General features: G+C 31.8%; 2 protein-coding genes across 2 annotated transcripts; both read left to right on the top strand.

The window, feature by feature from the left end:
- Positions 1 to 4,333: 4,333 nt before the first annotated feature.
- LOC149405753 (protein P21-like) lies at positions 4,334 to 5,896 on the top strand. Its single transcript, XM_089608018.1, has 2 exons — positions 4,334 to 4,851; positions 5,390 to 5,896. The coding sequence occupies exons 1-2, from the start codon at positions 4,415 to 4,417 to the stop codon at positions 5,637 to 5,639; spliced, it is 687 nt and encodes a 228-aa protein (XP_089464144.1). The 5' UTR covers positions 4,334 to 4,414; the 3' UTR covers positions 5,640 to 5,896.
- Positions 5,897 to 9,925: 4,029 nt separating this feature from the next.
- LOC149405752 (osmotin-like protein TPM-1) lies at positions 9,926 to 11,024 on the top strand. The gene is made up of 2 exons (XM_089608020.1): positions 9,926 to 10,391; positions 10,801 to 11,024. Exons 1-2 carry the CDS (start codon positions 9,973 to 9,975, stop codon positions 10,994 to 10,996), a joined length of 615 nt encoding a protein of 204 aa, XP_089464146.1. The 5' UTR covers positions 9,926 to 9,972; the 3' UTR covers positions 10,997 to 11,024.
- Positions 11,025 to 11,471: the final 447 nt, after the last annotated feature.

Here is an 11,471-nt window from a genome sequence, read left to right as displayed (position 1 = left end):
TAAAAAACCATAAAGATGACATGACATTCCTAGTTTACCATTTCATTGAAATAAAATGGTGGGGTATTTACGTCAATTTACATGTGTAAATACATGGACGTGACTATTTACCTAAGATTTACAAAACGTTGACTATATAGCAATGTGAATTGTAAATATGGTTATATACCTAATGGACCCATTTAAAAATGCATTTATATTTTCATTTTTATATTTTCATTTTAAAACCATAAAGCATAATGTATTTACATCCATTGTGCTAGTTTATGGTCTTATATTTTGTCCATTTTAATAAACACAGCTATACACATATATTATAACATAATTATTTTTTTTTAAATGCTGTCATATTTATATATAGCTGTAGTAATAACCTTTGAAAATTTAGTTATCTTTTTCTTTGAATGATATATAATTAATTCTTAATTACTAGGTTTTACATATAATTTTATAAAAAATGGTCTAATTTAAATTACAAAAACTATGAATAATATTTTTTTTCATTAGACAAATAGAGAAAATATAAATACCCAAATTCCATTAATATAAAGCAAATATATAAGAAATATATTGATGAGTTGTAAAGAAACAAAAGAAAAAGAGGATAAGTTTGAACCTTGTATATAAAACCAAAAAGGACTTTGAGTACTTTTTTAATTAATATTCCTAATATTATTCTATGTACTTCTATATATTACTTATATATAAAAATAAAATATTTTATCATTTATATTTTACTTTTGACATGGGTACAAAATTTATAACTCACTACTTGAAATGAAATTTTATTTTGATCATCCAACCACTTATTTTTTTATATTATCGTCATATTGTTATTTTAAATACGAAGTAAATACAATTTATTATAATTTTATAAATACAAATTATAATTTAAATTTAAAATATAATAAAAACATGTATGTATAATATATATGAAAATATTATAATTTATATTAATGCATCTATACATTTATCATACATATAATTAACATTTTAAAATATGATATCTATCTTTTAGTTAACCCGTAACAACCCACAGGTTATAAAACTCGTGTTCATCTATAAATATGACTGTTGGATTCATTAGTTTTAATGGTTGATTGTCGTTCTGAAATCTGTTAATCATATAAGACTATGTAAATGTTTTGAGTTTTCTCTTATAACACAGGCCAAATCTTTAAATTTACAACATATTGAAACTTTAGTTATTTTTAGAAAAACGCTGATTTGTCTGAACAGTGAATTTTCAATACATTAGACCAAACATTACTTACTTAAAAAAAATTATATATATTGCATAAGTATATATCTTCTAATATTGCCGTGGCGGAGTCATGATTATATTTTTAAAAGGGGTAAATGATGAAATATCAATTAAGTGGGGGCATTATTGAACATAATTTATAATTTTAGAAGCTTGAGGGGGGATATGGTCCCCGGGCCTCACGTTGTACATGTACCTAACTTTTTTTTTTTTAATACAGGGAAGACTAAACCCAGGTCAATAAAGTCAAGATCTATTTTTTTTTCTTTTGCTGGAGATATTTACATAACGAATAACGACAACGAATTGAATATTGAGACAAAATGATGAAATGATTTTATTATAGAATGCACAACTTGCATAAATATCAATAGTTTGCGCAAGGTCTATAACTCTATATATGTATTGGAATGAAAAACTGATTGTTTTAAAATCCTAATAAACTAAAAACTATAGGTTATATACTATTTATATATATTAATTACAATAAAATACTAATATTTATACTGATTAATGTAGATATATTATATGTATATAATATATGGAAACTCAAGTTTCTAACCCAATGTAATACCACATTTGAAAATCAAGCCATATTTTAAAGTCTTTAAGGAAACCAAATATTTGGGGTGTCAAAATTATCCTTAAATTAAAATTCTTTTCTTTCTCTTATTTTTCTCTTCTCTTTCTCTCCACTTCAAGCCTGTTCTCTCCCAAAAAATTGCAAAACAAAAATCCGAAACCCCACTTCACGCAATTGCCGAACCCACTTCATTGCCGAATCTCACAGTTCTTCTCTCTCACGCCCATTCAAAAAATCAGAGACACAAAGCTTCGAAAATTAGAGAGCTTCTTGGTCAAACCACTTCGCCTTTGTCGTCCCACGGAGCCTCAATCTCTCCGCCGTCTCCATAAAATTCAAGTTTCACAAGTAGAAAGCTTCCCGGGCCTCTTATGTTGTTGGGCACTTGAGAGAAGAAAATTAGGTAAGTTTCTATCACTTACGCATTTTAATTTTATAAGAAAAGAGTTTGTTTTCGGGAATTTTTTTTTATGTTCGTCAGATTTCCTCATAATTTTTTTTTCGAAGTCTCGATTTGTAACTTCAAATATTTTAGTATTAATCTCAAACATTACAAACTTTAAACTCCGAAGTAGTTGTTAACATTTCGAACATTTTAAACTTAATATCTTACAATTTCGAAATTTTAAATATCATTTCGAACTCTTACCTTTTCTCACATAGATTTGACATTTTTTTTTATCCAATTTAAATCAGCTAACTTTTGAACAGGTTCAAACGTGAATATATGCTGTTTATTTGAAGATATTTGCGTAAACAAAGGGAGAAAATGAGAATATGCTAATGAATCGCGTTTCAAACTTCGTGCACTATCGAAACACATAACTCGGTCGGAGCTAATGATTGTTGTGTACGCTGTTTTTTGTGTTGATGAATCGTTATAAGATTTGAAACTTGAAGCTGCATACGTATGCCTAGAAGACCAATGCATCCTCTCGTTTTTGGCATCAGACGCTAATGTGACGGCATTTATGTTAGAGAATTCTGGTCTCTCAAAGCTAAGGATTTCGTTGAGCGTGACCCCTTTGAAAATAAATATTGTTGATGCAGCTCTTGGTCCAAGTGCAAGCAAGGCTGTGGATCATGGTTTGCATCCGACCTTTGTTTCGGAAACCCCTAACCCCTGGGCTGCATGGTGCGGCCATTTGCAATATTTTGGTGTCTCTCACCATGATTTTTTGGTAACCGGTGGAGATGAGAAGGGCATGGTAAACATGTTGACCAAGGAATGCACATGCGGGTTGTTTGAGCTTCTTGGTGTCCCTTGTATGCATGTCGCGTGTGTTGTAACAAAGTGTAACATAGATGTCTATTTATTGTGTCACCCTTGTGGTCTTGAAAATGAGTGGAATGCTCCAAATGCGTTGTGAATGTTAAGGTCAAGGTTCATATTGCGAAAACACCCCAGGTCTCCTAAAGAAGAAAAACAAAGGAGGAAAGCGCAAGATCAAACGTTTGTCATCTCAAGATGAAATATTTGTTGTTATCCGCAAATGTAGTAAATATGGAGACCTGGACTGTTAGAGGTGTGATTAAAATAATATATGTTATTCACATCTTTTAATATGTACAGACAGATACGTGATATTATATGTTTACGAAAGTCTTTCACCTCAAGTCAACCTATTTACATTTTTTTTTTCCTCCGTTGTCAAATTAATTTTCCTCATTTAATCTTAATAAGAGTTTTAATGGTTTGAAGAATACCAACAAAAAAAAAAAATTAGAAACTGCCACATGTCGCTGTTTGGAGAAGTCAAGAGACAGCCTCTGGAACAAAATTGAAAATGATTTTGCTTCTTATCTATGTTATGGATACACGTTGTCTCGTTTTATTGGAAGAAAAAAAGCATAGCAAAGAGTCTATGTTATATATAGCAATGCTTCATCGCATCGCTTACCAATTCGAACTATTATGCTATGATTCAAATTCCGGAGAGAAAAAATAAAGATTTTTTTGTTTGTTTTGATTTTAGAAAGTTTAAGGGTACGTGAGAGAAAATTGACAAAGACTTTACTGTAAAATAAGCGATCGAAGTAGCTATTTTTTTTTTATATATAGTTTCGTACGTTTATCAAACTAATTAAAATATTTTGGTCACTGAATTTCAAAATATTCTACAAAGTTATTAGTAAATAATTTACCATTTTTCCACAACAATCTTCTAGGTAATAAACTATATTCTTATTACTTCTACAAACTAATTTCAACCAAAATATTAGTATACGTAACTTTGAGACCAGTCTATACAACTTTAAATTATTAATAGTAAAATGTGTCACAATTACTTGGGGGGAAAAAAAAGAGAGAAGAAATTAATGTACAAAACAATGTCGGTCGTTCAAACAAGAACTTAAATTTTGCACAATTTTTTCTTTTCCACAAGAAAAGTCTTGATACAAAAGTAGAAGCTACCCACTAGCAAGTCATTAAGTCTCACTCGTTGCACTCTCATAAATCTTCTATAAAAACCCACCAATCTCAACTGATAATACTCACACCAGAATTAAACACATTCTATATATACCCACCAAAAAAAAAAAAAAAAAAAAAAAACCCCATCAATATGAGGTCCTTCAAAACCCTCTCCGTTTCCCTCTCCCTCCTCGCAATCACAACTACCCTAGTCCTCTTGTCTCCTTCGTCCCAGGCCGCGAGGTTCGACATCAAGAACAACTGTCCCTTCACCGTGTGGGCCGCGTCCACTCCCGTGGGCGGCGGCCGGCGGCTCGACTCGGGCCAGAGCTGGCCCATCGACGTCCCGGCCGGCACGAGGATGGCCCGCATTTGGGGCCGCACCGGTTGCAACTTTGACGGAGCCGGGAAAGGAGGGTGCCAGACTGGCGACTGCGGTGGGGTCCTCGAGTGCCAAGGGTGGGGCCAGCCGCCGAACACCCTGGCGGAGTACGTTCTCACCGGAGACAACAACATGGACACATTCGATATCTCCCTCGTCGACGGCTTCAACCTTCCCATGGAGTTCGGCGGTTGCCGCCCAATCAGGTTATTATTAGACTATTTATTAGGATCAAAATATAATCTTTGCGCGGTTTATTATCAAAATATATACCACTTAATTAGCCTTTGCGCGGTTTATTTTAATTTTAAGAGTTAAAGGCAGCAAAAATACTAATATTTTTTTTTCGAAATCATACTTATATATCTAATCTTTTATTTTGGTGGTATTTTAATTGTACCGCAGTTACTTAATAAGCTATTAAGTTTGATGGGAAAACACGTAGCAATCTTATATTTAATAAAAAAAAATTAACATTTTTATAAACTAATTAATATTAATCATATAATACAAAACAAATTAAAAGAAAAAAAATTCTCTCTCATTAATATAAAAAAAAAATTATTACTCTTTTTTTCTAAAACGTATAACATCAGATATTTTTGCATCTATTAACTCAAATTTAAACTCGTCATATGAACTAATTATGTTGACTTATTATAAAATGTTATAAAACCCTTTTTTTTTTTTTTTAAAAAAATCAAATTATAAAAAAAATAATAATGTACACGTGTGTCTGATCAGGTGCACCGCGGATATCAACGGGCAGTGCCCCGGGGAGCTGAGAGCCGCCGGGGGTTGCAACAATCCGTGCACGGTTTTCAAGACCAACGAGTTCTGTTGCACCAACGGCCAAGGAAGTTGTGGGCCCACACGCTTCTCGAGGTTCTTCAAGGAACGCTGTCCCGATGCTTATAGTTACCCTCAGGACGACCCGTCCAGTACCTTCACTTGCCCCGTCGGAACCAACTACAGGGTTACCTTTTGCCCTTGAAAAACAGCCCTCATATATTGAGCCTATATATATAAAGATATATGTGTGTGTGTGTTCTTGGTATCTACTATATATATATATATATATGAATAAATGCGTGCACTACTGGACGTGTATGTCTCTCATGCATGCATGCATGTAAGAGGGTTGCATAAGATTTATTAAGGATTTTGTACGTTTTAATTACAGATACGTTTTGTATTTTGATCATCTTCATCTTCATGTGAAGAATGATAATTAGTATGTTTTGTTTTTTATTTTGGTCTTGATCTTCATCTTCATACGTTGAAAATAATTATAGTGTTGTTGGTTTGCTGCACGCACCCGCCTTTATTACGTATACGTAGACATTTCACGTTATATATTAATTTCTTATACATGTGATTTATTTTTAATAATATGCTATAGCGAATATATATTTATATATATATATATATATATATATATATATATATATCATTTCCTCGGTTGAAATATATCATTTTTAAACAAGTGAAATTATATTATTCTTCAGTTGAGCGAAAATGTAGCCATAAAGTATTAATTATTTTGTATTCCATTGTGAAACAGCTAAGAATAAAACTTATGTTTCATAAAATAATTGCAAAATTTAATTTAATTTTTTGTAAATTTATAAATATATATATATTCATTTTAACTAATTTCAAGATATAAAAGTTAGTTACGCTTACGGATCTTTAAAATTGAGAAATAATATTGTTGTAATGAAAAATAACGTCAGGAAGCTTAGTTTAGACTTGAGTTCATGAAAAACCACGTTGTCTAAGGTCAATGCACCGTTTTTCGCTCGAGAGCCGGAGATATACAAAGAAAACTCTCGAAACATATATAAAGGTGTCAGCTCTCAAGGGTTAACTCTAATGGAATTAAATGACTTTAATCCGAATGCTTGATTAAGAGCTCTTATACAGGACTAGGTCAAACACGAAACTTATGGGGTCAATATATATCTTATCCCCTTTGAGGTACGAGAGGATCTCAGCCCTCGAAGACTGGGTCCTCGGAAATTCCCTGTCTTCTTCTCATAATAAATAGATTAGTACGTAGGGACTTTATCAGTTCTAGTAACTGACTTTTCCAATATATAAATATATCTGTGTGTATGTATGGTAATATATATGTATGTATATATATATATATACATACATATATACAGGGATCAAAAATATCCAAAGTATGTATGGTAATATGTATGTATGTATATATATATGTGTGTGTGTGTTTGTATGTGTATACAGGGATCAAAAATATCCAAAGTTTGAATAGTTTTGGTATAATTCATCTGCGCTTAAATCGTCTATATCCTAAAAAAATCATTATAAATATATGATTTTAATCAGTTTTGATTCCAAAAAATAAAAAAATTTCCAAATGAGTTTGTGTTTATTTTGAATTATGTAAGCTGAAAATTTAATATCCAAAATCAATGGTGAATTATATATAAAATTTAGATAAAATCAGGGGAGAATTTTCAATGTCGTGTAGATATGATTAAAAAAATTTGGCTTTTTTCACCAAATTCTGGTCATACTACGGTTATTTGATCATTTTTGTCTATAAATGTGCATGATTCATTAACATCTAGCTCAGATTTCAAATTCATAAAGACATTTGCAATTGAATATTAAAATTAATATTAAATTCACTTTTAATTTTGTGGCTTTATTGTTGTTGATTAAGTATTTATGTTTTGTAGAAGATGACTAGTGATATTATATCGAACTGTGTTATACACGGATCTCTTTAGGTTTGAAAACTATGATTCGATTTCTTGATTTTAAAATTTTGTTCATCGTGATTTTACCCAGAAAAATGCTGACAATGTTAATAAATATTTACATATTCGATACTTTTTACTACATTTGTAAATATATTAGAGATCAAAACGATTCATTTGTTAATATATTAGAGACCAAAATGGTGTATTTTGTTAACGCCAAGCATATCGCCACCGCTGGACAACAAAGATCAACCGAAAAAGAAGAGCATCCAACAGATAAACTAAAATATCTACAGAAACAATTAGTATTCAATTGGAATAAATATATAATATAAGCATGAAATATTTGGTTACATTCGGTCATATACTCACAAGAGCATCAGTGTATATAAAACGTAAACTAAAAACTACTCCATGCGAAACTAAATTTAAATACCGTTGCTCTAAACAAAATTAAATTAAATACCGTCAATATTTACTTGGAAAAGAAAATCACACAATAAAATATAGAAAAAAAATTCAAAATCATGAATCAAGTTTATAAACATGAATCGAGAGATTTATACACGGGCCCTTATGAAAATTTTCGAAGAAACGGAATTTGAAAGAATGGCAAACAAAAAAATAAAGAACAAAAAAAATCAAATATATAATTTACGGATGAATAACAACTAAAATTGTGGTACCTAAGATAGTCTAGTGGTAATTCCACATCACTTCATGTGTGGAGGTCGTGGGTTCAATCCCCACTGCAAAAAAAAAAAACAAACAAACAAACAAAAAAAAAAACAAAAAAAACAACTAAAATTGCACTGCCCCTAAAAAAAAAAAAAAAAACTAATAATTATCAACGCACGACCGCACAAAATGCTGGTGGGTCCCACTACACACGAAAAAAAATATGTCTAAAAAAAGATCTATCAGCACTGATTGCGCTGATATATAGCAATACTTCACATCATGTACCAGCTCGATCAATTGGTATTTTCTTTTTGTTTTTTTTTTATTGTGGAAGAGAGATAAATTTGTCAAAGAACTTGGTGGAAAATAAATAACTACAATGTGGATTTTATTATTTTTTAAATAGTGAAGAAAATAAATAAATAAAACTAAGGAAATTGAATTTTATTCTTTGTACTTCTGTAGAATATTCAAGGAAAACATTATAAAATACTAGATATCAAAGAACAAAAAATGGGCATACGTGTGCACATATAATATGGAAAATGAAATCCCGCAGATCTATGAGTTCCATTGGATTTTGATTTTTGTCTATATTTTTTTAAGGAAAAATGGTATCGGCATTGAAGTTATATATATATATTCTCACCAAATTTATCTTCCTCAAATTTTCTCGAACAAGATAATAAAAATACTATAGACGTCTTTCCTCTTAACATTTTACGAGTCCCACTCCCAAACCTAAACTTTTAGAGGCACAACCAAGCAAGAATGACAAAATAGTAAGGAATCTCTACTTTATTTTTCTCAGATCTTGTATATGAGTCTAACGCAATATATAAATTTAATTTCCACTCAATTCCTTGGTAACATTTGGGTTCCAAACACAGTCTTAAGGAGTAGAGTTAAGTTTTCTTGGGATAGCTTTGTGCTAGCGAACTTCACAAAAGAGTACAAATGGCGTTCATAATCACATCGTTAAAATTTTGGCACTGAGATAAATTCATTTCCGTACAACAACTTTTTTTTAAGTAAATTTCATAAACTCAATTAGAAATTTGAACCTCTAGAAACTCTAGAAACTAATTTCGTCAACCAATAGATTATTAACTGCTTTTCTCAGAAGTACAATAAAAATTTATTAGTTTGCGAGAAGTAAAACTCAACACGATCACTCAGAAAAATTCTAACTACGTGCTATAAGTAGCTTCACAACCTTGACTTGACTAGTCAGTTATCATCAAACAAGAAATAATATATTTTCCACATTCAGTAGTAGATTTTTCAAATCAAACGAAATTTCTTGGGCAAGAAACCTCTAGGCCCCTAATTAGCGGTACACATAGATATATATAAGGAAAAAAAAGCCTCTTAAATAAATTATACTAGGCATAAGTACATTAAGTATCCTAAATAAATAAATGATACCCAATAAAACAAGAAAAATTATTTTAAAAGTACAACATTTCTAAAACGGGTGTTTCCTACATTTTTAAGCATAATACTTTTTCAAATTGTAAATAAATTTTATAAATGAAATTTTAAACAATAAACAAATTGAATAGAGCTCAAAAATAAAAATAAAAATTATAAACATCAATAAAAAAAAACTATTATTTACTCCCTAAAAACATTTTTATAAAGATAAAAAATTTAAAAGCTGTATTTAAGAAATGAAAAGCTGTATATAAAAAATTTAAATTTCCACATACTTGTTTTAGGCCTCAAAAAAAAAAAAAAAAAGGTTGAGCAGCCGGGCCTGCCTAACATTCCACAATAGTCACGAAAATTCTCAATTTTATGGCACTCTAACAAGTCGATCCTCTATAAAAACCCACCAAACTCAACCCATGAATCTCACACACCACACTAAAACACCCTCACAACAAAAACCATATAATTTTTATCAACATGAACTCCTTCAAAACCCTAAGCCTTGTTCTCTCCGTCCTCGCAACGACCCTAGTCCTCACTCAGGCCGCGGTGTTCGACATCAAGAACAACTGCCCCTTCACGGTGTGGGCCGCGTCCACTCCCGTGGGCGGCGGCCGGCGGCTCGACTCGGGCCAGAGCTGGTCCATCAACGTCCCGGCCGGCACGAGGATGGCCCGCATTTGGGGCCGCACCGATTGCAACTTTGACGGGTCGGGCCGCGGCAGTTGCCAGACTGGCGACTGCGGTGGGGTCCTCGAGTGCCAAGGGTGGGGCCAGCCGCCGACCACGCTGGCGGAATACGTTCTCACCGGAGACAACAACATGGACACATTCGATATCTCTCTCGTCGACGGCTTCAACCTTCCCATGGAATTCGGCGGTTGCCGCCCAATCAGGTTATTATTTCACTAATTAATTATGATTATTGTTAAATAAAATAAATTAATTAGGGTTTTTTTTTTATCAAAATATTTTGGATAAAATTTGCTAAAATTATCCGAAATATAATAATGTAGTACACATCACGTGTTTTAAATTTTAGTACAAACAAAATGGTGATGTTATACATTAACGTTTGACTTATATATATTATGAGTTTTGAAAGTTCATATAAGTTATTATCATCATATTTTCCTTTTGGTTAAAATATTACTATATAAAATTTAATTAAATACAAAAATTTTACTATGTACGATAAATATTTTAATAAAAATTCACTCACATGTCTATTTTAGCATAATAAATAAATAATGAAAACTACTAACCATAGTACATGTGTGGCGAAATTGATGATCGATCGATCAGGTGCACGGCGGACATAAACGGGCAGTGCCCCGGGCCGCTGAGGGTTCTGGGAGGATGTAGAAACCCGGCCCCATGGGACAACAGGGGTTTCTTCAAGCAGCGTTGTCCTGATGCTTACAGCTTCCCCGAGGACGACCCGTCCAGTACCTTCACTTGCCCCGTCGGAGCCAACTACAGTGTTACCTTTTGCCCGTGAAAAACAGCCTTCATATATAGATCTAGAGCCTATATATAAAGATATATGTGTGTGTTCCTGGTATCTACTATTTATACATATATGAATAAATGCGTACACTACTGGACGTGCATGTCTCTCATGCATGCATGCATGCATGTAAGAGGGTTGGACAAGATTTATTAAGGATTTTGTACGTTTTAAATACAGATATGTTTTGTATTTTGATCATCTTCATCTTCATGTGAAGAATGATAATTAGTATGTTTTGTTTTTATTTTGGTCTTGATCTTCATCTTGATGCGTTGAAAATAATTATAGTGTTTTTGTTGGTTTGCTGCACGCACCGCCTTTGTTACGTATACGTAGACATTTCACGTTATTATAATTTCTTATGCATGTGATTTATTTTTAATAATATCCTATATATATATATTAATATATATATATATATATTAATATATATATATATATATATATCATTTTCTCCGGTTGA

Source organism: Urtica dioica, chromosome 2 (genome assembly GCF_054948205.1).
Source record: "Urtica dioica subsp. dioica isolate 48M chromosome 2, U.dioica_male_clone48M_v1_H2, whole genome shotgun sequence".
Taxonomy (NCBI): Eukaryota; Viridiplantae; Streptophyta; class Magnoliopsida; order Rosales; family Urticaceae; genus Urtica; species Urtica dioica.
The sequence above is the reverse complement of the archived record's forward strand: the minus strand, read 5'-3'. Positions and strand labels throughout refer to the sequence as shown.

What these genes read in the sequence shown, in the direction of transcription:
- LOC149405752 (XM_089608020.1), top strand. Translation starts at nt 9,973, where the DNA reads ATGAACTCCTTCAAAACCCTAAGCCTTGTTCTCTCCGTCCTCGCAACG. An exon ending in GGCGGTTGCCGCCCAATCAG is followed by an intron (nt 10,392 to 10,800) that starts GTTATTATTTCA and finishes TCGATCGATCAG; the next exon opens with GTGCACGGCGGACATAAACG.
- LOC149405753 (XM_089608018.1), top strand. Translation starts at nt 4,415, where the DNA reads ATGAGGTCCTTCAAAACCCTCTCCGTTTCCCTCTCCCTCCTCGCAATC. An exon ending in GGCGGTTGCCGCCCAATCAG is followed by an intron (nt 4,852 to 5,389) that starts GTTATTATTAGA and finishes GTGTCTGATCAG; the next exon opens with GTGCACCGCGGATATCAACG.